This window comes from Phalacrocorax carbo, chromosome 23, assembly GCF_963921805.1.
Source record: "Phalacrocorax carbo chromosome 23, bPhaCar2.1, whole genome shotgun sequence".
Lineage (NCBI taxonomy): Eukaryota > Metazoa > Chordata > Aves > Suliformes > Phalacrocoracidae > Phalacrocorax > Phalacrocorax carbo.
The window spans coordinates 2,226,872-2,253,650 of record NC_087535.1 but is presented as its reverse complement, the minus strand read 5'-3'; the positions used below and the strand labels follow the sequence as shown (position 1 = coordinate 2,253,650).

Here is a 26,779-nt window from a genome sequence, read left to right as displayed (position 1 = left end):
TGGCAGGAAGGGGCAGGGCTGCCGAGGTGGGGCAGTTTGGGACGAGACCCCAAACCGAGGCACCTGGAACAAGTGAACCTTCAAACCAAGGGGCTTGAGGGTCTCAGACCCCCCAGAGAGGGGGTCTGAGAAGGCTTAGAGGGGAGCCAGACCCCAACAAAGGGACCTGATGGGGTTTAAACCCCAAGTGAAAGGTCCCAGAGGGGGTCAGACCCCAAAATTCAGGATCCCAGATATGCTCAGAGGGTCCTGGTGGGGCCTAAAGCCCATCTCAAGGTGGCCAAAGGCAGATCCGATCCCAGGCCCTGGGCTCTGATGCAACTCAGGGTCCCCAAGGGTCTACAGTCGCTTGGCTCTTCCAAATAAACTGCCCACAAGCAAAAGCGCTTCGTTTTTCCTAATAGTTTAATTAGACTTTAATGATTTATTGCTCATCTGCAAGGATTAATATTGCATTCATTAAAAATCATTCATATACAAAATAAATCTCTCCCTCCCGGCCCGACGTTGCCACCGCCATCCCCGGGCTCCCCCCCCCCACGACATGGCTTATACAGAGATGGAGCCCTTACGCCGAGGTTTGACCCTAAGGTGGATGGGAAAGGGGGGGACCATGACCCCCAAATGCAAGGGTCCCGGCCTGGGTCCCCTCAGGGGGAAGGTGGGACACTCTCCCTGCCTCCCTGCAGACACCCATCCTGGCTCCTGAGCCAGGCCTGAGTCCCCCATGAAGTTTCAGGGACGGTGACGGGGACCCTGCGAGGCAGGTGATCCCCACAATCTGTGGGGAGAGCAAGCGACCCAGTGACAGTCCAGGAGGAGATCGGGCAGGGTGAGAAAGAGGAATAGTCAAAGTAGGAGATGGAGAGGAAAAGAGGAGGGCGATCAAAGACACGAGCATCCCTCCCATCCCCATGAAGGAGCTTTGCACCCCTGGGGGAAGCAGCGGCACCCCCAACCCTGAACATCCCCAGGGAGGGCCCCAGCTAGGGCAGCACTAAAAAGGCATCCCTGGTCCACAGGACGGGGGGCCCGGAGGTGATGGAGCAGCCCCGGCCGTGGGTACCGCAGCATCTCCATTATCCGTGTACCAGGAGATGCAGGCAGGGCAGGCAGCGGGGGACCTCCTTCCCTCCATGCTCTGGCCTTGGCTGGGGGACAAAAAAGGCATTGGGGGGGGAGGACAAAAAAGCCAAGAGAAACCTCACTGGATTGCAAGGAGCTTCCCCCCATCCCAGGACAGGCTCCAAGAGATGGAAAAGAGAAACATGTCACCACCGAGGATGGGGAGAGGGATGAACGAGGCGATGAGAGCGGCTGAAACGCACTGCGAGAGGGCAGGGAAGAGCTGAGAAAGCCCAGCTCGAGGGCCGGGGCAGCAACGGGGAGCCGAGGGCTTTGCGCAGGGGTCTGTGGCACAGATGGCCCAGGCTGGGGTATGGGGAAGGCTCATCTCTGCATCCGTCTCAAAACAAAAAGTGAAACACACACACCCAAAAAAAAAAAAAAAGCAACCCAGACACCCTCAAAACCACCCCGTGCTTCTCAGTGGGAGATGGGGCCGCTCGGACGCAGCGAGCACCCAGACTCGGCAGGCAGCTGCATCCCCAATGCTCCCCCCCCCTTTAAAACGTCTCTTTAATGATCAAAATGGAAAAAAGAAAAAGAAAAAAAAAACCAAACGAAAATATTTTAAACTCAATTAAGGTGCAGTTTGGCTAAAAAACCTAGGAGAGATGAGGATAATGCTGGATAAGTGACCCCCGTCCAAATTCAGATTAGCACCCTGAAACAGTGAACTCCCCCGTACCCGGCCGGCCACCAAACCCGGGCCAGTGGCCACCAAACCTGGGTCACCTCAACGGAGGGACCTGGGCCAGACTTGGGGACAGTCACCTATTCGCGAGGTGGCCAGCAGGCGCCACTCTGCTCCCAAGCAGCGCTAGGAGCATTGATCTAGCAGCTAAAACTGGGCTCTTTAAGGCAATTTAGAAGTTGCAGATAATCCACACAAAGAAAAAAAAAACAAAAACAAAAACATAAGATAGAACAGCATCTCCGTATCTGCAGGGATCCCGGCCGAGACTAACACAGGCTGGAAAGGTGAAAAAAAACCACAAAACCAAAACCAAAAACATTGCTGCGGGAATGAATTGCCCTTGGCACATCAGGAAAGGGAACCCCTCTCTGGGAGCCAGAGCTGGGAGCCACCAGCGGCTTCAGCCACATGAAAGCAAGAAGCGAATCCCAGGTTGTCTGCCAAGATCAGACAGAGATGTGATCACGTAAAAGGGTGAAACTGAGGAGGAAAAAAAAGAGTGACCTTAAAATCACACTCATAAATGTAAAAACAGGTTTCTCTGTTGGTTTTTTAAAAAAAGAAAAAAGGTAAAACAAAATAAAATGATCTTTAAAAATAATCTCTCTAATGTTGCCTTGTGTGGTCTGGTCCTTCATGGGTATGGTCCATCAGTATCTAGAAGAGAAGGGAGGGGACAGTGAGGCCGTGGGTGCCTGGGGACACAGCTCCTGGGAGCTGATGCTGTCCCAGCACAAGGAGGTGCCCCAACAGCACCCACTGGGTGGGGAGACGGCGGCTCCCTGCCCCGGCCAGCACTGACCTGTAGTAATTGGGTTTGAAAGGCCCGTTTTTGTTGAGTCCCAGGTATTTCGCCTGATCGTCCGTCAGTTCTGTCAGGTGGGCGTCAAACGAAGGCAGATGCAAGCTGGCGACGTACTCATCTGGGAAGGGGGAGAGGAAAGAGGGGATCAGGGGTGCACACCCCCACTACACTGTCAAGGAGACGATGCATGAACACCTCATACGGCACGAAAAGGGCCAGGGCACCATACTGGGTCTGGCCAGGCAGACCTTGCTATCTAGCACCATGGATTCACTCTCAGGTAAGCCTACGGCAGAGCTGAGCCCAAGCCCCGGAGCTGAGCAGGGCCAGATGTGCACCAAAGGGCACAGGGGTTGCATGAAAAGCCTCGGAGCAACAAGTCTGCAGGATAAGGAACGCCTGCCACGCTGCGGAACATTAAGGACAATAAATCTAACAACCTGCAAGTGTTTTAAGGTTGCTGCCTCTGATGGCTTCCCTGAACTCCTCATCTCCCTGAGTGTTGTCCAGCCCAGGTTTGAGTTTCTCCTTACATCCAAAACCGCTGGCCCAGAGCAGCCCAGGGCATTAAGTCAGTCTGGGTTCCCTTCACTCACCCATCTTCTTCGGCAGCAGGTACACGTCCTGTTTGTAACGACCCTCAGGAGCGTTGTAGAGCTCAATCAGAGCCAGAGCCTGCAGAGATCACAGGGGACAGCCCGGGGACAGTCAGGGACGGCCACCAAGCCGGGCAGCACTGAACACCCACAGGGGCACAAAGCTCTCGGCAGCAGAGGTAAGTGTTTGGGAGCCTGAGGGAGGGGGAAACCATTTCCAAAATGCCTTGAAGGAAAGGCTTCCACCTAAGGGTACATCCCTCTCTGGGTCTCCATAATCCCACCACCACTGGGGGAGGACCAGAGAGATGGGAGATGAGACGTCACCCAGCTTGTTTGCAGCACCTGGGCTTAACGCCCCGGGAAAAACCAGAACACGAGGAGAGAAGGGAGGGGAGCAGCTCTAATTCTCTTAAACCGTATGGCTGCCGCGTCACGCAGAAATAAAGGGATTGCTCATTTTAAGCTGGCAGCATCGCTCCAAAAGCCATAGCCACTGCTTCAGGCAGGAATAAAACTGCATCTCCCCCGAGTGCCAGTTCACGCAGCTGAGCGCAAGGTCCAAAACACAGCCTGGTCCCTGTCCATTTGGTCTGACAAGTGTGAGGATAAGGAAAGTCCCCACCATTAGCGCGGCTGTCCTCCCCCACCATCGCAGTCCCTCTGTGGTTCCAGCCCGGTGGGTTTCTTCCATCGCTCGCCAACCAAGGGCTGCACCAGCCTCGGCTGCTTGCGCAGCCAGCGCCAACTGCAGATCTCAGATCGGAGCCAAATTTAATCAACATTTTCTTTGGAAAGGCAAGAGTCATGACAAACAGCGTCCACCCAGCTGAGCTGGCACTGATGCTGGGGAGCATTTTAACCACCGGCCTCCAGATCCCCAAAACTCACCCCAAGTTTTGTTTTTTTTTCTTAAGTGATGTAGAAATCAAGAGTCCAAAGACAAAGAAAAGCCTTGCTTTGAGATAAGCTTAAACCTGTGCCCTAGCACAGTGGCTTACAGCACAGCAGGAGCTCTGCCACAAAGCCTGGCTCATTTAAATGCTCTCTCCCAGCTGTAACCGAAGTAGTAAGTTCACATCATCATTAACCACATCCCAGCCAAGAGGTGGGGGCTACAGTATCTCTGGGACCGGTGCCATCCCAAGGACCCATCCAACTGTGTGTTCCCAGCTTCTTCCAAACCATCCCCGCCCCAAGGCCCGTGCAAGGCCCTGGAGCATCCCCCACCCCTCGCACCCCAGCCCTGCGGCATACGGACCTGAGTGGTGGCTGTGATGGAGAGAACAAAGGTGGGAACCGTGGAGCAGCTCAGGTTGAGAAGACGGCCCTAGGAGACAGCAGGAGGAGTTTGCAGAGAGCTGAACTTGTCCCCAAAGCCAAACCGAATCAAGTCTCAAGACAGAATTCACCTCTACCCCCTCCCTGGGGCAGGGGGCAACGAGAGCACGGTGATTCAAGGGCCACCTACATAACCAGAGTGTTCAAACTCTGCCTCAGTTTCCACCCTAACCCTCAGCTTTAAGGCAGAGAGATTTTGTGGTCCCTAGAAAGAGCCAGGCCCTCCTACTGCCAGGAGAGCTCAAGTGGGAAGAGGAGACACCCAGCCGGTACGCTGCGTGGGAAACCCTGCCAAGGCCAGAAGCAGACGGCGTTTGGCTGATAGGGAAGGCTCTCGGCTCGAAAGAACGGAACCAGATGGCATCTCTGTGGCTGCATGTGGTACGTGATACCCCTCCCTGCCTCAAGAAAAGGAAAATTTTAAAAATCAGGAAACCCTTTCCTGAGCTCTGAGCCTCCTCCTAGGTCCGAAACGTCTCGGCACTTCTCCACCTGGTTAAACCTCTGTTACAAACTTGGCATGCAGTGATTGCCCAAAGCGACGTCGTGGCACAGCTCTCAACGCACCTCAGCCAGCAACACCACCCGCTTCCCGTCCGGCCAGATGACGTGGTCCACTTGAGAGCGGACCCGCTCCCAGGTCAGCTCCGGGGTCCGGAGGCTGGTCTGCAAGAGCAGGAGGAAGAGGTTGGAGTCATCGCGGGAGGACGGCGGAGTGGACGCAGCCGTCGAGGCTGCAGGCAGACTCACCACATCGATCTCGGTATTGGAGTGGCCCATGTTGCACACGATGCAGCTGTTCTTCATCCGATCCAGGTGTTCTCTGGTCACAACATTCTTGTTTCCTGCAGAGAGGGCACAGATGAACCCAAGGCAGTGGAAATATAAACCCTCTGATTTCTCCTTCCCGGCACTCGGGTCAGAGAAGCTCAGCTTGGGGCAACATCAGATAACTACAACCAGAACGAGAGCCTTACTGGCTGTGACAACAGAGAAACACAGGGGCTGAGTGCTGATCTGTGGTCCCACAAATTAACCAGGCCCTAGGAAACCCAAAAATACCTCTGGGAACACATGGCTGTGACGTCCCTCCTCCCAGGGGCTGAGGAAGACTGTGGCCAAATAGCAGGCTGGCGGGTAGGAGGAAAAGCTCTTGCCAGAGCGCAGCTATTGCGGCACATGGCAGTGAAGTATCCCCCATCCCAACGCCCCCAGAGCCCTTGGGACACCCGCTTGGGAATGACTGCTCCTTCTCAGCCTGCTCCAAGGCTCACCCACGACCTGCTCCATCCCTACCTGTGCAGGTGATGACGACATCCACCTGACGGATTACTTCACTCAGCTTCACCACCCGAAATCCATCCATGCTGGCAAAAAAGGGTGAGATGGACCACCATGAGGAGGAGAAGCCTGTTCCCCCTCTGCCCCAGGCCAGGAGGGATCTCAGCGCTGTATTGCTGCAGCGGCTCTGAACTGCTCACACAGCAGCCAGGCTATCCTTCCACACCCCAGGGACACCAGGTGCAAGAGGAAGGGCTGTGCAAAGGATGCAGTATCAAACCTGCTCTCACAAATGCTGGAGGAGCCAGGGGATGTGTGGAGCATTCAGCCAGCCCTGCATGAACCCTCAAGCAGCCTTCCCAAGCCAGCTGGTGCCTACTGCCTGGTACCTCTCAGCCCTGAAAGCTGCCCCAGCCCTTCCCCATCGCAACCCAACAAGATATACGTTCTCCGAGATGAGCCACAGATCCTCCTGGCTGTGCTTCAGCCTCTGTCAGGGTTTAAAGGAGGCCAGAGAGCAGATGAAGAGACACTCACAAGCAGCATGTAACATCTTACCAAGCTTGGAGAGCGCAGATGGGGTCGATCTCCGTGACGTAGACGATCGCTCCCAGGGCTTTCAGAGCGGCGCAGCATCCCTTGCCGACCTGCCGAGACAAAGCGTCAGCGTGAAGCCGAACACGGGATGCGCCGAGTGCTACAAGCCCTTTCCTAAAACAGCCCGAGCGTGTCCCAGGCTGGGAGAGGCTCATCCCTGCCATCTGCCTGATGCCAGGAGCAGCTCAGCGATGTACCTGGCGAGTGGCACTTCTGCCGCAAGCCCAGCTCCCCCTCCAAGGCCACCAGCCCTCCAGCACAGCCACCAGCTGGCAGAAGCTTTCCAAAACCAACACGCTCACAGCCTGTGCAGCCCCCGGCATCACAGGCGCCCTTCCGAGCTCTCCTCCAAGGGGAGATTAAAGCCAGTCTGGACAAGCATGCACTTCCCCTACTTGCCTTTAAGCCAAAGGGTTTCTTTGGCATTCAGAGCTCTCCTGCACTGATCAGGGGACAGATCCTGCATCCCACACCCCCTGCATCAGCATGGGGGACAGCAGAGCTCCTGCAACAGTATCTCTGACTCTATCCCTCTCCCCTCTACAAAATTAAACAGAAGTCCGGCTCTCCATGCCACTTACCCACACTATCACATGGCTAACCTGCATGTACCGATGCTCAGCCCCATTTTCTGACCAGCAAGATGCTGCCAGCTAAGAAACACCTCCAGAAGCACCATCGCTTATCACCCACCTCTGATCTCAGGTCTACTGAAAACAGCCAAGCAGGGCAAACTGGGACTCCAACCCACATCCAAAGGGGAAAACAGTGAGGGTAGAAGGACTCCCTTGCTTTGGAGAAGTCCAGTAAAACTCAGGACATGCCCTGGGGATTACAACTCCTAGCACAACTCATGGCTGGAGAATCAGACGGCAGCCTCTTGGTCGAGCAGAGCTGGGCTCCACTGGTGTCTAAATAAATTAAGAGTGTTCCTGCTGGGAAGAGCATTTGCAGCTACTGCCAGGCCCTTCGCAGCGCGGGAAGATAAACACCCACGCAGACAGTGCACAGATGGAGGGAAGGTGTCAGCTCCCAGCTCCGCACTCTTCCAGGGCAGAATCACTTACAAGTTCGTGATATGATTCCCCTCTGCCAGAACATTATCCACCAGTGAGATGCAGCCTGCCCCTCTGCCTCCTCTGCCACAGGCTCGGTGACAGCCGGGCTGGGTGCTGAACTCGGTCCAGGGACAGCAGATGGAAGCACCCATGAGTAGTTGCAATTCAGGCCAGCGTTCCCAGCTACTGTCATATTTGCAGCCCAGCTAATCTGCAAGCAAACTGGGAAATCTGATGCTTGATCTCCAGCCTCCCAGCAGGTTCTAGCAACATTTCCCTGGTAATTGCTCACCAGGTTTGATCTACTCTATATCAAGGGCACACGGTCTTTGTCCAGGGAAGAAGCGGGATGCTGAGCTCAGGGGAAGGATGGCTCAGGGGGAGACTGACTCACAGCTCCACCGACTGCCGCTTACGAAACTCACCTCCCCATAACCACAAACCACCACTTGCTTCCCTCCAAACATCACATCCGTGGTCCTCTTCAGGCTGGGGGACAGAGAGAGACCTGTGTTGGGATTAGTCAAGCGCGCACCGCTGATGGCACAAGGCAGCGCTCTGCTGCAAGAGCCCCAAAAACCAGGTCCTGCAAGCACACAGCAAGGGCAAAGCAGCAAAGAGCCCAATCTCTGCTCAAGGGGAGCTGGAGCCAAACCCAGTGGTGTGAGAGCGACTGGATGGAGAGAAGGGTTGGACTCACCCGTCCAGGATGGATTCCCGGCAGCAATATAGGTTATCGAACTTCTGTTTGGTGACAGAGTCGTTCACATTCATGGCTGGGACACACAGCTTGCCGGCCTTGGAGAGCTGGTACAGCCTGGAAGAGGACGAAGGCAGGTCAGAGCAGGGAGCAGCAACCCAACAGATCTCCAGATCAGCCTTCCTAAACCTCCCACCTGTGCACACCAGTCACGCTCTCCTCCACAATCCCTCGGATTTTCTTGAATACGTTGGGGTATTTCTTATAAACCCAGTGGGTCAGGTCCCCGCCATCGTCCAGGATCTAGAGAACAGGCAAGGAAGAACATGGAGCAGTCAGGCCTTCCACTGGGAAAAGCACCCACAAGGGACAGGATGGGGAAAAAGAGATGGAGAGTATCCTCAGGCACTGATGGGGGGCTGTTTGGGCAGAGGCCTGGGGGTCAGGACTCCTGGGTTCACCTAGTTGCCAGCAGCTCGAAGTCTCCTCCAAAACACAGAGGATTTCCTACCCCCTGCATGGGGCTCGTGGATCCTAGCAGGGTTTTCTGCCCTTGCTATTGCTCTGCAGCCTGGAAACGTGACCACAGGCAGCACTAACTAAACAAGCCGAGATCAGAAGGACGCCACAACATTCATGTGCTGAGAGCAAACAGTTGAGAGGAAAGGCTGCAGGAGCTGTCACAGCCCACTGCCCATGCTATCGCATCATTAGCGATCACGGACCATGCATCAAGGCAGTGAGAGGCGTCATCTGCTTTCAGCAAGGGAAAGGTCCCCTGAAGAGGCCACTGCCTCTTTGGGAGAGGGTGGATGGGATCTGTGTTGAGGGGAGTGGTTAGGGCAGCTCACATAGGGCTGACCCCGTGGGAAAAGAGGTCCTGTAGTTTCTCGATTCGCTGGCATGGGAGCATCTCCTGCCGGAGCTGCCATCAGGCTGTACCAACTCGGGACACTTTCTATAGCTCCCACAATGCCCACGGTGGGCCCAACCCAGCGCTGGCTGCCGCTCTCCAGGACCCCCAGTTTAACAGGGGCTCAGAGGCCTTTGCAATGCCAGCAGATGCTCAGGTAGCCCCAGCAGGCTCCCAGGAACAGCCCTGGGGCAGGAAGGGTGAGGAATGCCCAGTGACCACTCCACAAAGCAGGAAGGGCTGGAAGAAGGGTCATTACCATGTTGGCCTGCCAGCCATCTACATTAACACAGCGGTCAATGCACCACCAGAAGTCATCCTCCGACTCCCCCTTCCAGGCAAACACGGCAACACCTAGAAGAAGAGGAGCATCCTTGGCATCTGCCACATTTGGCAGAGCTCTCTCCTGCTCAGCCAGCTCAGGAAAGCCACAGACAGGAGGGCAGAGGGGCCGTGCAGAGATCAAACCACAGTCCACAACAGGATCAGACCTGTTTATCCCAGCCTAAAAGATACGTGGTCCAAACCACTCCTTAAACTGGCCGGCTGGGACAAGGCTACAGAGCCGGGAGGGGCTGGAAGGGCTCTGCATCCCTAGGCTCAGCTGTACTCACCAGCTTCTGCCAAGGCAGCCGCCACTTCGTTCTGGGTGGAATAGATGTTACAGGCAGACCAGCGGCACTGCGCTCCCAGCGCGCACAGCGTCTCGATCAGCACCTGCGAGACAGCGGGGTGAGCGGCAGCCCCGAGGGAGCGGTGATGGGCACAAGCACACCAGCGTGGCACAGGACCCCAGGCGCAGCCTCACGCAACAGGCAGCGTTGCAACAGAGATTGGCTCCAGCAAACATTGCCCTGGGGAAATGTGGGCAGCAGAACCTCTCCAAGATGTTTCCAGAAAAGTGAAGGTGCCTCCTCCAATTGCCCAAAGCTGGGAAACTTAAGAGACTTTCTTCCCCCGGGGAGAAATAGTCTTTCCTACCCCAGATGCCCCGAATAAGCAGCCACTTACCGCAGTCTGTGCTGTAATGTGGGTACAGCCCACAATTTTAGCTCCAGCCAAAGGCTTCTCCCCTTGAGCTCGTTTCCTGAGTGAAATCAGAGCAGACATGTCTGCAAAAGGAACAGAGGGGTTTTAATGGCGGCTTAGTCCAGAAAGGCCCCTCTCTGCCAGACCTGCTCTCCTTTCTGGGGTCTCCCAGGCTACACCCAGCCCCAGTTTTTGCTGCAGTCATTACACAGCTGGGGAGAAAACTCCTCATCCCTGGCCCAGCAGGTCTGGCCAAAAAGGGACCACAGCACCAGTGTCACTTGACCACATAACAACAGAAGTCTGGGACAGGCACTGCCCAAGGCAGGCATCGGACGTGCCCCAGCTAAGGGCAGTCACCAGCCCTGCAGCAGAACAGCATCGTGGAGAAGCACCTGAAGATGGAAACAGTGCCGCCACATCTAGGACGAGCTGCTCTAAATGGGCCTGGATTATCTTCCCCTTCTAAGGCTTTGGCAGCATTTGTGTAAGAGGAGCCCGAAAGCAAAGTTACCCAATCACCCCACTGGAAATGGTAACTCAGCATCCCACAAGCCCCAGGGGAAGGGGTTGGGACTGTCAGTTTTCATGTCTCTGAAGGCGTTGCAAGATCCTTGCCCACTGAGGTTTCTCGTCCAAAGCCACCAGAACATTAAACCCTGCAAGAGCCCTGCTGTTGTTAGAAAATGGATGCCACACATCATTAACGCTTGCTGTCGCGTCTAGCTCTTCCCCACATAATCTGTTGATTCGGGGGGGGGAAGAGAGGGTATCCCGAGGCTGTAGCATGGGAATAGCCACGGCTCAGCTCCTGGTCTCCCGAGAGCACGGCACTCGGCTGGAAGCCCCACACTCCACTGTTACCTTGTTCAGCGATCTCAATCTCCCGGCGCCCAAACTCTGCCTGCTTGATGTTCTTCACACAGAAATTGCTGCTGCCTTTGGAGTTGGTTTGTTGTTTCTCTCGGGGGGACATCTCATCATCAGAGCTGTCCGTGTAGGAGGCAGCTAAAGCGGGAGAGGAATGCATGTTACCCCAAGTCTCAGGAGTCCAGGGACCTTCCCACCCTTCAGGTTTCTGCTCCATTTTGCCTCCCAGCTTTCACGCACGCACCCACTCATGGCTCAAACTACAACTCTCCTAAGGAAAGCCAATGTCCAAAAGGAATTTTGCACTCTTGCTCCCTATAACAACGCAGAACTGACGGGGTTATCAATGGGTAATCAATGCCTGAGCGTCAGGAACCCCCAGTATTAATCCCTCTGCATCCCAGTACAACACACCAGCATGGAGCACCCTGAGACACGGTGTGAGCAGCGCGTCCACAGCGGCACCAATGCCAGATTTGGGAGAGGCCCAGGCAGGGACAAGGAGCCCAGCACCTACCGGAGCTGTAGCTGTCGGTGGAAGACTGCGAGATGGAGCGGGACAAGGACCGACGGCCCGTCTTGGTTGGGAACTTGGTGAACTCCTGCATGTCATCTGCAAACTGGATTTGCTAAGGAGTGCAAAGGAAGAGAAGTGCTAAATCAGCAGGTGCTTCTTACAGCACATCATCCTTCCAGGCTGCACGGGACCATGGCTCCCTTCAGTCCCCCTTGACTGCCGGAGTCGCAGAAATGAGCATCACCAAACACACCACGGAACAGATCTGCGGCTACAGATGCAAAGAGCTGAACCCCCTCCTCTGCCTGACCATCTGTCCCCAGAAAGTTACGACAGATTTTACGCCTAACACCTGAAGGTAAAAGAAAAAAAAGCAACCAGTGAGGTTGAACCATCCCCTTTAGCCCACCTCTGGCTCCCTGAGGCTCCTCCAAGGAAGTCAGACTGCTTGTACAACACAAATACCGTGCAGCCCTCCAGACAAGCCCTGCGCAGGCAGACCCCAACTCCAACCTCAACCGGTCCTGACTGATTTCTGCCCCAAAAGTGCAGCAGCGAGAAAGCTGGGGTGGTCCCAGCAGAAACTCAGATCCCTGGTGCTTCCAGGCTCTTCCCACAGGTTAAAAACATGGCACATCCTTCCAAAATCAACGCTAAAAGCAGGAGGGAAAAAAAAACCAGCAAGAGAGAACATTTCAACAAAAAGTAGTTGACATTGCATTGCTTTTCAGTCTCCTCTGTGTTACAGATGTTTCCATTGTAAGAGAAACCCTAAAACAGCCACCCCTCCTTCCTGTCTCGGCCAGAGGCAACTCAGGGCTCCGGCACCTACCACCGGCTCATCAAATTCAAGTGTGTTGGGCCGAAAGGAGGGGAAAAATAGCCCCAAAATGCTCAGCTGCTGCACTCATGCCATGTGACCAGCCAGCAAAAAGCCTTATTGCTGCTTCTGCAAGAGAAAGACAACGGAGATGAAAGGGAATTAGGAAAAGCACCAGCAAATCCAGCCTGATGCCCCCCTCCCTGGCAGGCTGCCACACAGGAGACCCCGACAAAGAGCCCCAGCACGGCCTCTTCCCTCTGATCACGTCACTGCAGGATTTAATTTTGCCACTTAACAGGGATGAGACATCATCACAGGGAGTGGGATTAACAAAGCATCCCCACGGACCCAAGAGACCTCGAGAAGAGTCCCGAAGAAATCAAGCTGATGGAAAGAGACAGGCCACAGAGGCCTCAAGGAGGGGTTTTCCATGCCACAACAATCCCAAAAGCTCCCTGAAAGCTTTGATGCAGGAAACAGCCTTCAAAGGGAGAAGAATGAAACTACTTGGTTGGGATGATCCATCCCAAAAAGGAGGGATCTGCACAGTCTGGGTCTGGAGCATCTGCACCACTAGTATGGCCATTGGGGCTGTAAAACGGAGCCACGGTTCCTGGAGGAACCCAGCCGATGGGCCAGAAGCAGTGTTGGTATTCTGCTCAGGAGGGGAAACAGGGACATGAAAGCCACAGGTCAGCCCAAGGGAGGACAGGCGGGGTGATGTGGAGTGACGGAGGTGACTCCAGCATCCCCTCGGGGAACAAGGCTTGCACCAGATCAAGTCCATTACCACACCCAGGCAGGCGTCCCAGGCACTTTTGTGGGTGCTGCTGCTAAAAGGTTTTTAGCCAGCTCCTCCATACTGGATGCCTGGTATCTGCTTCCCAGACCAGACTTCCCAGCAGATCCGTGCAATTCTGACAGAAATTGTGTGAATTTGCACTAGTGGAAGGAATGGGAATGCTAAATGCCGTTGGAGGTTTGGTTTTGCTACTGGTTTAGGTCATTTGGTGCAGAGGGAGGAACTGGAGGGCGTCATAACCCGCAGCACTGCTGGCAGAGCTGGTACCAAGAGATAAGAGGTGCAGAAGCACTTCTCCAAGCAACACCAGGCAGGTAACAGCAGTGCCCTCAAGGTGCAGGGCCAGAGATGGCAGGCACAGTGGTTTTCCAGCCAAGGAATAATATTGCTGGAATTTGTTCAAGGTCTGTTGCTTGGATCAATCTTCCCCAGACAGCCTGAGAAAGGCTTGGGCCACCTCCGTGCCAGCATTATTGCTCATGGGCATTTCCAGGGTCGGGGGAAAGATCAGCAATTTCAGAACAGCAAGATTTCCACCCCTTCGCACCCACCTCTTCCTCTGGCAACTTATCAAACTAGAGGGTGTAAACGTGCCCCATAAAACAGCTGCTGGCATTAAAACAGCTTAAAGTGTTAGCTGAGGAATTTTCTCTATCTCAGGGAAAGGTTTCCAGGGAAAAGCTGAACCCAGGAGGGAAAAAAAACCCAGATAACCCAGGCTTTGCTGCTCCAGCCCAGGTGCAGGTGGGTGTCTGTCCTTGCTTACAGCATCCAGGACACAGGAAGCCCGGGCCAGAACACTTCCCTGCAGTGAAACGTGCCGCCTGGATGGTCTCGTGGAGTGAAGCTGGTTTGGGATGCGATGGGAAAGGAGAGGGTGGGGATGGAGGGCTGCTGCGCTCCCCAGCTCCACACCATCCCCACACCAGCAAGACAACTGGGGGACCGGCTTTGGGTGTCGAGCCAGCTCCAAGGCACGGGGTCCCACTTTTTAGGAGAAACAGCAGTTCTAGAAATGGGGGGTTTGAATTCAAGGGGGAAAAAAAAAAATCACCGCTAAAGAAACCAAGCGCTGAATTAACCACAGTAATCCCCGCCGTGGCTTTACCAGAGCTCATCTGAACTCCGCAGCTTAGCAAAATCTGCCCTGTCTAAAATTATCATCAAACATTGCAAGCAGCTTCCGAATCGAAGGAACCGTTCGCACATCAAACCCCCTCCAAGCCCAGCAAATTAACGCAGCGTCCGGCAACCAGCCGAGAGGAAGATGAGGGAGGACGGCGGGTGCCACGGTCAGGCAAAGTGACTGAGCCAACCCGCGACGTGCATGACCGTCGGCCACATTACCTTCCACGTGCCGGGCTCTCTAGCTGCATTAAGGCGACAGAGAAAATCTCGTAATCCCTCAGCTTGTCATGGGAATTTGAATGAACGGTATCCCCGGCCGGGGGCTGCACATGAGTCGGCTGCAGCTGACCGAAGCCGGGCTGGCTGCAGCGACAGGGGACCGGGATCGGGACCGTCCAGCTGCGGAGAGCACGATCGCGAATCACATCCCAAACTTCATCCTGCTGCAAGAGGCTTTTCCAACTGGGTGGAGCACAAGGGTTTTAGAACAAGGAAAATATTTCTTCGTCCCAGCAATTCGTGACCAAGGAGGCAAAACAACACAGCACTGATTTCTCTGCACAGAAGCAGAGCTGGGGGGTTTCTAGCATCGCGACCCCCTTACAGGAGGAGACAGGGCTGGGTCCTGGTGGAGCCCTGTGCCAAATGAGCGGCTCCTCGCTTGTACAGCAGGGGATTTTTGGGGGGAGGGAGATGCCCTGTAGGAAAACACCAGGGTTTGACACCTCCTGCCAAGTTTTCGCAAAGCAGTGCCGAACGCTGCCTGCTCTCACTCACACCTGCCAAGCCAGAAGTACATTTTCTCCCCTTGCGAAACCTGGCGCAACCATGCCCACTCCTGCAGATCCAACTCTTCCCAACAACAGCCGCTCATTTTCAGCTCAAACCACCCCTCCAGGCACTAGGTCTGGCCAGGCAGGAGATGCAGGAGCATCATCCTCGCTGATAGAGCACCGCATCCCATAAAGGGTCAAAAGAGGTGCTAGGGACCCCCGGGCTCTCCCCAGGCCAACACCAGCCACCTTGTTCAGCTGCACTGCCTGGTGCATCCCCAAACCACCGTGAAGATAAACGGTCAGCTTCATTGAGCTTCTCCTGACATTAAAGGGTACCTGCCCATATGTCGGGACGTTGGCCGGGCAGTCCCGAACCCAGCAGCACAGGTGCCCCAGCACATACAGCCTCATTTGTTTAATTATTACAACATAGGAAGGGCAAACAGATTCCAGATCTGGACTGCTACCATCTAAATGAACTGGAAGCTCGTGACTGCTGGGTGTGCCATCCTCAATGGTTTACCCTGCGTTTTTCCCCAGCAGTCAGGCTAGAGAGCAGCTTTTTGGGCTTACCGAGTAAGAGAAGTTCCCCCCCTCCCCGCCACCTCTAAGCTGCAGAGGTCTTTGTAAATCCAGCTGGCTTTAGCTCGGGCACAGTTGAGCCAGGCACTTCCCTCTCACACAAGGCAACCCCACTTTTAATTTTAAAACTCTTTCCATGCCCTGAACAGCTCCAGAGAGGATGCTCGAGCTCCTTTGCCGTGCTACACAGCCCCGACTGCATCCCACACAGCCTTGGGGGACAGCAGTGGAGGAGGCTGCAGGAGGAGGAGAAGGAGGATGATTTGGAAAGCATCCACCAACTCACAGCCATCCCTGAGGCCGTGTGCTGACCTGGTTCACCAAGGCGCAGGCTCCACAGGGGAAAGGGCACGTGCCAGGGAGCAGCTCCAGACTCCCACCTTACCACCACCACGTTTGCCTTAGCAACCCCCCCATTTTTATTTTTATTTTTATTAGGGACGTGAGTGATGGCACACCCACAGCGGTGTAAAAAAAAGGTGCCCTTTACACCCTTACAAGTGGCTTTAGCCACTTCTGCCCTAGAGTAACTGGGGCAGGGTACAAGAGTAGGCTCTGCACATCACCCAAGATGAGAAGGAAGCAGCCAACCACCTCAAACCCTCCAGCCTCCCAAGTTTCCTCCACCACATCCATGGACTTGATGACACAGTGCAGTCGCCCAGGGAGAAACAGCAAAATCGGAGCAGAGCATGTTCTCGCAGCAACCCAACTGCCCGGAAAGCAAGAAAGTCTGCGTAACCCACTTCTGCCCTCCCAGGAGAAAGCCTGAAAGGATCCAGGGTCCTGGGACCTTTCCCTTGACTGCAGAAAGCCAGCAGCAGAGACCAGGACTACTGAGGGCAGTACTCTTCTGGGCTCTGCTCCTGCAGCCACCTGGCTTCCAAAGGGGAGCCCACGCTTCCCAGCCAGGAGAAAAGAGCCCTCCCCAAAGCCACCCACAGCCTCCTGCAACATTTGTCCCCCTTGGGACAACGGGCTGGAGTAGCCCCAAGCTGGCTCGCTGCAGGTTCCCAGTGCCTCTCCCCACGCTGGCCCCGGGTTGGCAGCAGTCCCACCACGGCCAGGGGAGCCGGCGAGCGTGGCCGTGCCAGGGCGCTTGGTTTGTTTAGAGGACTTTGCTGCTGTCCTCAGAGCCCCTCTGCCCCGCTTCCAGGCTGGGAGAGCTGAGCCTGTTCCCACAGCCTTCCACAGGACAGCGTCTAGACAAGGGATGGGGAACTCGCCGCGGCCCCCCGCCCTCTGGCATGCAGCGGGACACAGCTCCAGCTCCACCACCCGACAGGACACGTCTACTTTTGGGGTGGAGATCAGGAAAGCAGACATGGATGTTTTTAAGGTTCCTCTCCTGTGAGGTTACCCAACCCTGGAGAGGTATTTCCGGACCACAGCATCCCATTAGGATTGAAGGAAAGGGGAAAAATCAGGTACTTGGAGCAGAGTGATGGGTGCATCAGGATCAGTGAGGCTCCCACCCTGACCACTCACCATCCCCACCCCCAAACAACTAGCAAGGGGAGATTTTTGAGGCAGATTTGGCTACATGACTCAAACCACCTCCAAGCTCTGGCCAAGAGAGCCAGCACACACCTAGATGACAAGCAGCTGCACAAATTCACACGAGGCTGCGACCAAGCTCATGGGACAACCACATTTCCAATTCAAATCAGCTCAGCAGCAACCGATACCCCCGCCAGAGCCCGAGGCCGGGCGTAGGCAGGGGGTCTGGCATTAGCAATGCCCACGGCTTCAGCCCCACCGTGCTGCAGGGATGCTGGAGGAGCAGGTCGGCAGCCGGGCACTCAGCAGGCATCTTCTGATCCTCCACATCCACTGGCAGAGCACTGAGGGCCCTGGGGAGAGCTAGATGCATCACAGCCCTGGCTGGAGAAGTTATATGGAGGAACAGGACCTGCTTCTGCTCCAGGTGTGGCCTTTGCAACAGGAGGACTTTCTCCTGATGGTTCCCTTAACCTAAACTTTTAGAAGGAACCTCAAAGTGCTTTGTTCGGGCAACAGAGCTGGGAAGAGCTGTCCAAGGGGGCTGCTCTGCTTTGGGGATCGAAGCACGATCAGTGCTGAATCCAGTGCTGCCTGGATCTGTAGCTCTTTCAGGGTGATTCACAGGGCAGGTTTTCTCCCCGGAGAGGCAGAGACCTGCCTGGCACTCTCCCCACCAACTCCCCAAGCAGGAACCACAGCCAGATCTCTGCCTGGAAACCTTTACACCATTCCTGACAAGGAAATAAAGGGCACTGAGGTCCTGGCAAAGTAAACTGGCCAAGCCCTGATACCAGCCTCCATCCTTCACAGGCGGAGAAGGGCTGGTTGGGTAAAGCACTTGGCGGCGGGGTGGAGAAACATGAAATCAAGTTCCTGGGAGTACAAGAGGAGAATTAAGGACTTTCACATGAATCCCAAAGCTCAGCAGGGAAGAAACACCAGGAAAGAAATGAGCCCATTCCAAAGGTTAATAGGCTGGAAACTACCACAAAATTTCAGTCATCATGGGAATCACTATAAATGCTAGTTAAAGGAAAAATAAACAGAAGGTGGGATTAAATAAAATAAATGTGATTTTGAGTGCCCAGCTGTTAAATAGTAACTGGGAATAACTACTGCCTTATAAACACCTTGAGGTCAAAGGTGCACTGCCTCCAGCAAGTGCAGAGGGAAAGCTCCCCACCAGCAGATAAGGCATCTAGTCCTTGGACTCCAGGAATTGAGGCAAAGGCTTGCTCCCGGCTTTAACACAGAGGGATATCTCCTTCACAGCAGGAACAGCAAAAGTCTGATACCTGGGATCCTTAAGAGCAGTTAACTCACAGGTTAACGCGACCAACCCAGTACAGCTACCCGGGTGGGCAAACATTGCTTCCCACAGTATGAAAAGCAATCGGTTTAAAGACATCCCAGATTTCTCACCTATTGATTCATCCGTGGTGCCCACCCAGCCGTGCGCTTGTGGCACACCACATGTTTGGGCAACAGAATAATTCCTATTAATTGGAATTACCTTGCTGGGAGCATTGTATGGACAGGACAGGACTGTGGGTTAAATCATTTGCAGCGGCTTGTGGGGCAAACCAAGGATTAACGGCTTCAAATGGGCCGGTTGGCTGCTTCAGAGCTGGGATTCCATGGAAATGTGTTTGTGTGTCGCAGCTGATAGGGAATCATCTTTAATCAGCATCAATTTTTAAATGAATTAGAAAACTCCCCTATAACCACATCTGTACAAGGCCAAGGGAACACTTAAAAGTGCTGTCAGAAGGCTCCTTCAGCTCCACCACAGGGGTCTGAAGCGAGGGTTAGCCACAAAAAAAATCCCAAACTGAAAACCCCAAACCTCTCCCCTATAATACTAAAGCAGTCCCCGTGTTTTGGGGGGTGGGCGGGAACCAGTCTACCCAGCACCCCACGTGCCCCACCTGCCTTCATTTCTCCCTGAGAACTGGCTTGCAGAATCACAGCATTTGGTCTTTCAAGAGACCCATACAGCAAACGCCACCCAGGCAAGGCTCCAGCTACCCTTGCCTACACTTAGAAAACCCTCCATCCCTACACCACGGCTCTAAGGGAAAATGCCCAGCAGGATCAGCATGGAAAGCGGAGCAGCCTGTTTACAGTACATCCCCAAGAGCCAGGAAATACAGCTGTGCAGTCAGAAAACTGGAAATACCTCCTCCCCATGTTTCCAGCCCTGGCTGATCCCCCCAAGCCCCTCACAGTGGTATTTCCACACGTGCATCACCTAGAGCTGCCCATTTCTCATTCACCAACGTACTCCCTTTTCAGCTCTGGAAAAGAGTTTGCTTTTGATACATCTGGTTAGAGGAAAAGGAAGGAAGGAAATCCCAGGCTTCACCTTAGGCTATTTGCTGGTCAGGACTCAGAGGAATCACTACCAGGATGGACAAACATCACCCTCCCGGACACCAACTCCTGATGTGGGAGCAAAGCCGACCCCTTCCTGCAGACAGGGTTGATTCAGTTGAGCCCCCTTCTCTTAAATGGGGCAGGAGGGATAAGAAGTGACATCCTTGCGGGGATGGCGAGCTCAGAGAATATTTGGAGAAGGGGTTGATTAAAGTAAGGAGAGACACCGGCTGCGGTGCCTGTAAGAAGCTGACAGCTCCAAGGTCAACAGGGATCAGCCAGACGTTCCTGCTCCAAAACATGCCCAGGTTGGATGCAAGCCTCTCCCCATGGTGCAAGAATGTGCGATATTCGGGGCTCCCTGTGGGGAGGTGAAAGGAAGAGAGACAAAAATCAGCAGACAGAAAACAGCAGACACAGGTTGAACCTCAACCCTAGGCCATCTGGCAGGAGGACACCAAAACATGAATTTTGGCAAGGCAAAGCCCTGAGGAACCTCCTTTCCAAGCTGCCTACCTTCTCTCTCCCTGCAAAAGCCTGGAAGAAGCTATTCCCTACGCCCACACCTTGCAGATAAGCCAGGCTTCCACAACCCCCACCCAAATCACAGTTCATGAATTAAGGCAGCTCCTCCGCCAGGCACGATCAGGTCCTGCCAGCAAACTCCAGGTCCGCAGGAGGCAGCCACGGGGAAGCTGTACCCACCTCCGAGGGCTGCAGGAGCCTCACCCGAATTATAATGCAGCCTGTTTGACAAGCTGGAACATCATGTCCTCGGCCACCTAAGTTCTTTGGCTGTCACCAACCTGAAGTAAACAGATTCTGCAGCAGCAATAAGCTCGTTACCAAGGCCACCGTATTGATCCCAACGTGTAATTAAAATTCACTGTTAGAGCAGCTCAATGCAACAGGGCAACTGGGGCAGCCTCCTAAAGGCATGAATAGCCCCAGTTTCCGCATCCCGCTTTCTCAGAGGCAGGGAGCCCACTGGACAAGATCAGCTGTTCAAAAACCACCCGCAGTGACAGATTTCTCTTTGGACCATCAGCCAAGATGCCCCAGAGCACCCGTTCCCCGTGCCGTGCCCTGCCGAGGGTTAGCCACGCCAAGGAAGCGTGCCGAGACGATGCTTAGCCCGAGGTTCGAAGGGTACGGTGCAGAGCAGGTTCAGGTGCTGCTGAGGGTGGCCAAGTCTCCAGGGCTTTGAAAGGGGCTCCAGCATACCCTGCTGAGATGGTAACAAGATGTTCCTCCATGGTAGGGCTGCCTGACGCTCCTACAGCAGGTCCCAGCCCCGCACTGACCTAACCCACAGTCCCATTGAGAAAGAGCAGCGCCAGGCTCTGCCAGAAGCATTAGCAAAAGGTCCTTTGCACCCACGGCTCCACAGGGCCAGCGGCAGGGCCTGGGACAGTCACCTCAAACGTCACCACAATCTACTGAGTGAAGGTGAGTCAGAGTCCCCAGATAAGCAGCCCTGATCAAAGGGCTCAGCAGGAAACGCAACAAGCCTTCTGCAAACGCGAACGTCACCTGCAGGAAACTCCTGATGATAAAAGTCACAGCCAGGCACGAGCAAATCTCTTCAGCTGAGCGCTGCTCTGAGCAGGCGAGTCCCACACCTTCCCCTGCTCAAACACCTGGGACAAGGCATTCACCGATCCCTTGGAGGAACAACACGGACAGGATCCTCACCTACAAAGCCCTGCATCAAGCCAGGTAGTTATCCGAAAGGATCAGCTCCAACCTGGCTTTGAAGAACTGGTTTCCCGAGCTAAAGACCCCAGCCTCAACCTCTAACAGGGAGTGCAGGAACAGGCTCCAACATTCGCATGGGCTGGAAAGCAGGGTGAAAACTCTTCTGGTCCCAAAGAAAGTATTGTGGTAGGCTGGGCCCTAGCAGAGATAATCTTGCATTTTGGAAAAGGCCTAAAGAAAACACAGCGCTCCTGCCGCCAGCAGACTTCCCATGCTCCAGACCTGGCTGCTCACATGGGAAGGAGGCTCCCACCAAGCACAGCAGGGCTCGCAGGAGAACCAGCGCTGCTTAGATGGGTGGCCTCCACACCCACACCATCAAAAGATGACGAGAGATGCTTCTGAAGACTGGGCAGAATGAATATCCAACTCCTCTCCCATCTCCAAAGGCCAAGCATCAGAGTGGAAACCCAGCCTGCCTCACGCAACTGCAAGAGGATGAGAATGGAGAAGCAAAAGCCACATGCCCTGGTACATCGTTTTGAGGACGGCTTGTGTCTGCCAGACCCCAAAAGCCTCCTTTCTTCCTGCTCTCCAGTTCAATAACTTAATTAAGCATCTTCTGGCCTTGCAGTAGTGCTGGGTCACAAGGACAAGCCTCCCTCTGGACAGCAATGAGGCCCTCCAAAAAGCCAAAGCGACGAGAAGGACCCAAGAGCAACTTCTAACAGAAATAATTCCGATTCTGTCATTCACCATAGCACCACCAGTGACCTGTGTGCTCCCAGCCCCCAGTAAATCATCTCCATTCAAAACACCCTTGTGGTTTGCTCTCACCACAGGTCAGGATACGACCAGCTCAGCCTGTGACCATCTAACCACAGCAACGTGTTCATTTATTAGGGTTTTCCCACACCCCAAGGAAGGCCAGACCCATCCCAGGTCCATACAGAGTAGGATGAGCCCTTCAACTCATCCCAGCCCAGGCATCTTATTGTGAGCAGGAAAAACTGCAGGGAGAGGAGCGCGAGAAAGCAAGAGAGCAGAGGGTTTGGGCAAGGAAGCAAAGACGGTCGAGTGTGCGGCATCTGGCTGAACAACCAGGAGAGGAGGTGGTGGCCACTGCCCCAGACAAGCACACAAAGGCAGAGGATTTACGAGCAGCCAGTCTAAGGGCTGAAATTAAAGAAAGGAAAAACGAGCGACTCCGGGAGCTCTGTCAGTACAAACAAGGACAGTCTCATCCTCCCAACAGACCAAAAGGGAAGGTGGTTTATTAGCACCCGGCCTGCCAGAGCTGCAGGGACCTGAGATGACTCGGGACTAAGAAAAATGGGGCAGAAAACCCGGCCCTGGGAAGGGGCTGTGTGCAGGCAGGGAAGCAGCAGACTGCAGCAAGGTCAGACCCTGCTCAGGCAGCAGGAGAGCAGCTCTGCACGCAACTGCAAAAAGCAGCAGCAGAAACGATGTTCTGGAGAAGGCATCCAGCCCTCCCCAGGGGAGGGCAGCTCCCCGCGGGCTCCATCCCCCTCTCCCCAGCCTTCCCCCGCTCCCATCTCCAGCCACCCCCGTCAGCCAGCGCACGCTCCGGCTCACTACCACTGCAAAGCTGCAGCGCTGTGCATTAGCATTCCCCGCCGCACAGCCTCAGCGGGATTCCTCCGGCGCCAGCATCCGCAGGGGCACAGCACCAACCCAAACACACCGGCTGCGGGCTCACCGGCGTCTTGGGACACGGAGGTGCCCTGTAGCTCACCTCCCCGAAAGCAAATTTCAGGCTTTAGCCCCACTTCACACCCCGGGCATGCTGCATGAGTAAGCAGATCTGGCCGAAGAGCGTCTGTCTGTCGGCACCCAGGTGTGAAGGAGCCCGCCGGACGGCGATCCCAGCACGACAAGGACGCAATGGGGATCGAGTGAAGTGACAGACAGGGACAGCACTTGCCAAGCCCCCCTGCTTTGCCACCCATCCCTAAGCACAGCGATGCGTCCTGCCCGCTCCCACGGTTCGGCTCAGCTGGGAGTTTAAGGCTCTGCTGACTGGCTGACGTGGATTCGGAAGGCAACTGCTGTCAAGGGCACCTACAGCCTCCAGGGAGGCAGAAAAGCAGATGCCCAGATGCAGTGGTGATGGTACACGGGGATCTGGAAGAGCACAACCTGTGCCCTTAAGCTCTCCCTTCATCCCCACGCCCGCATTCACTTAAACTGGGCAAGACACAAGCCTCAGTGTTTCCAAACCGCCCCCAGCAACATCAAGGCACACACTGGAGAAAGTAGAAAGCTCAGCATCGCTCACCTCTGCCTTTAAACCACTCCCTGCCAAAGAACCGCCTCACTCTGACCAAAGCCGGTGTTATTTTGCTGACAGCCCAATTTCCCATAAACTGCAGTGAAAAAGGAGCGTCGGCAGAGCCAGGCAACCCCAGCTCTTGGGGGAAAACCGCCCCATTTCTGCAGAAAGGCTACAGCTCCGTTCACCTCGACTGCGTCGGCTTCTACTTAAATCCGGAGTTGATCATATTTAATCTCTTAATCTCTTACCTCCCGCTGTTTCACTTTTTCACCTTAAACAAGTCACTGACAAGAGAGGAAACAAAGACGTCAGCGATCCCCCAGGCTGGCTGCGCAGCTCGGGCTCGCTCCGGGAGCCCCCGACGCAGCCTTCCAACAGCAGCGAGGACGCCGACTTCTCCACAGCACCCACAGGGCCGACGTGCCACCAGCTACATCCAGGATACTCCCCCAGGTCCGAGCTGGGCACAGGATGCTGGTGGGCTCACGCCAGCTCTTCCGCTGCACGCTGGCTCTTTCCCCACGCACCAGTACAAGTTAAGGCCCCCTCTTTGAAAAGCTATTCAGCAGCAGGTCACACGGAGGAGACGGAGCCTGCACTAAGCTTGGCCGCATTCCCGCCCTCCCCATCTCCGAACTCCTTATGCAAACTGCACTGGCAAAGTTCAAGGAGCCTAAAAACCCAGGGAGGGAGCTGCTTCAGCAGCACGCCACGATTTCCTCTACCTCGATGCTGGTAAATCATCTCTCTCAACCATCTTCCTTGCTGGCCTCTGACCAGGCTGAGAGCTCCGCAGGCAGCGAGCACAAAAGTCACTTTGACTTGCGTTGAATCAGAAAGGCATTTTAATAGTTTAATTGCGATCCTGCTTCGAAGGCTTCTGAGCCGGGGGCACTCAACATCTTATCTCAGGAGGGCAATTCTACCTTTTATCCTTCTGCCAACGCCTCCGCGAGCACTATTCGCATTAACTAGCCAGGCAAGGAAAACAGTGGCCTGAAGCATTTTGTTCCTTGACCTCAGCCGCATCGCATGCTCCCCAAGATCTCACTGACTGCTGATGTTATCAACCTCAAATGTCGTGCGTCGCTCTGGGCACCTTTAATATCATCTCACAGCCAGGAAAGGCTGCAGCAGCCGCCGAGTCTGACTGTGGCTCCTCACACCGTGCAAACAAGGCTGTGCAGCAGCAAATTCAAGGTGAAACAACATCCCATACCCCCTGAAGACACCAGCAAACTTTAGCTCTGAGGGTGCTGCATCAATTCCCCCCTACACATACATCGCATTTCTTTTTACAACACTTATTTTGGCCCCACAGGATACTCCAGGATTAGTAGTTTTCTCTCCCCTCTCAGATCAGCCAGCTGCCGCCTCGCACTGTCAGCTCCCAGCTTCAAGAAAGATGACAGTAATGAAAAGGTAAAAACAACCCTCAAGTTTGAGCTGTGCTGAGCCACTGCTGGAAGAGGCAGATCCCAGCTCCACATTCCTCTGCTCCTTCCTCCAGGCTATGTCCGCAGCCCGGATAAGCAGGGCCAGGTCACAGGGAGAGCCTCCAGGCCCCTGCTCTCCAGCAGCAGCCATAAGCCTGGGCAAGGAGAGATGCCTCAGACACAGCTGCCTGACAGCAGCCCCTCCACGAGGGTCAGATGCTCCCTAATCCCGCCGCTGGCCGGAGCAGGCAAGAGAGATGTTCCCCCAGAGAAGGAGGACGTTCGCATTCCCTGCCACTGCTTTGCCTTTGCTTCCAGCACGGAGGCAGGCAGCTGCAGCCCCAGGGGAAACCCGATGTTCAGCACAGCGGGGACCTCCAGCCGCAGCTGCGCAGATCCGTGCAGCGCTCGGAGCACAAATCCACCTCACTGGCCAGACCAGGGACTTCAGCAGCACGTTACCGAGCCTGGCAGGTCCGCACCAAGGCAGGAACGCACGTCTCCGTACGCTCACTCATCTAAAAGCTGGTTGACTACCCAAGTTAGTGGAGGTCCTGCACCCTGCTATGGCGGCACAGCCAGCGCTCGCCCACCCACGGTGCCATCCGTACACCCCGCAAGGGTTAAGCAAGCAGGACCTACACCACGGGCAGCGGCACCAGGAGATCTCAGGAGCTCCTGCAAGAAGGCCTTCAAGGATGAAAGGGTAAAGAGGTGACTCAGGAGAGGTCAGCGCCGGGGGCTGCTCTGGCAGCCTCTTCCCCAAGCCCAGAGGTGCTCCCACCCACAGCACCAACAGATCCCCTACCCCAAAGAAGAGTTCAACACCCCGAATTTCCTCCTGCCACCCTTCGGGGTGACCTACCGCAGGATCTGCAGGTCACTGCTGCCAGCCCGTCCTATTTAACAGGTCCCCCTCCTCTGACCCCACTGCAGAGCCTCAGGGTCCCCAGACCTGCCCCCCTGACCTTACCTGCCTGGGGTCACCCTGTCCCCCAGGAACCCCTACACCACAGCCAAGCCCCCCCGCTCTGCTCCCCACCTTCCTCCTCCTCCTCCCCGCAGCTGAACCAGACCTGGTCCCAGCTCCCGCGAACCGGGCCATGCCTCCACGGAACCAGGCCCCCACCGCCCCCCCGCCGGGCCAGGGCTGTACCCCAGCGTCCAGCCTCTCCCCGTTCCACCCCAAACTGGGCCAGCATCCCCCATCAGGCACCACCGCCCCCGACACCCGGCGCCAGCCGCCCCCAGGCAGGGCCAGCCCCACCTTGCCGGTACCAGTCCCCGCCCCCCCGCCGGTACCGACCTCCCTCTCCTCCGCTGAATGGCGACAGCCCCCCCTTTCCCAGTCACCCCCAACTGGGCCAGTCCCCACTTTCTCAGCGTGTCCCCCCCACCACGGGGCTGCTCCTCCCAGAGCCGGGCCAGCCTCACCCCCTCCGAACCGGGGGCTGCCCCCCCGAACCGGGCCGGCCCTCGCCGGTACCGGTACCTTCTTGGGGGCCTTGGTGACGGTGGCCATGAAGGAATACTTCTCGGCGTCCTCCACCTCCTTGGCCTGCTTCACCTCCTCGCCGCCGGCGGGCTCCGGCACCGACATCCTGAGGAGGAGGCGGCGGCGGGCCGCGGCCGCCCGCGGCACCGGGCGGGGCGGGGCACGGCGGGCAGGCGGGAGCGCTCCGGTTCGGCTCGGCTGGGCCCGGCTCAGCCCGGTCCGGCTCGGCGGGGCCCGTCCGGTGCCGCGGCGGAGGCTCCGCTGCCGCCGGCTCACGGGGCGCTGCGGCGGGGACTGCGGCCGCCGCGCTCGGCGCCGGGGGCGGCCCTGCCGTGACG

General features: G+C 55.7%; 1 protein-coding gene across 2 annotated transcripts; it reads right to left on the bottom strand.

Annotated features, from left to right (window-relative positions):
- Positions 1-387: 387 nt before the first annotated feature.
- Positions 388-26,779, bottom strand: AHCYL1 (adenosylhomocysteinase like 1). 2 transcript variants are annotated; one of them, XM_064471775.1, is made up of 17 exons: positions 26,439-26,779; positions 11,527-11,638; positions 11,004-11,147; positions 10,122-10,222; positions 9,725-9,827; positions 9,370-9,464; positions 8,394-8,500; positions 8,198-8,314; positions 7,923-7,986; positions 6,401-6,489; positions 5,858-5,928; positions 5,312-5,406; positions 5,129-5,227; positions 4,482-4,550; positions 3,221-3,299; positions 2,618-2,742; positions 388-2,476 (listed from the first exon to the last, which is right to left on the bottom strand). In XM_064471775.1, the coding sequence occupies exons 1-17, from the start codon at positions 26,544-26,546 to the stop codon at positions 2,426-2,428; spliced, it is 1,629 nt and encodes a 542-aa protein (XP_064327845.1). In that variant the 5' UTR covers positions 26,547-26,779; the 3' UTR covers positions 388-2,425. The 2 variants fall into 2 exon arrangements, with proteins under 2 accessions (XP_064327845.1, XP_064327846.1); XM_064471776.1 differs by having other exon boundaries at positions 2,622-2,742.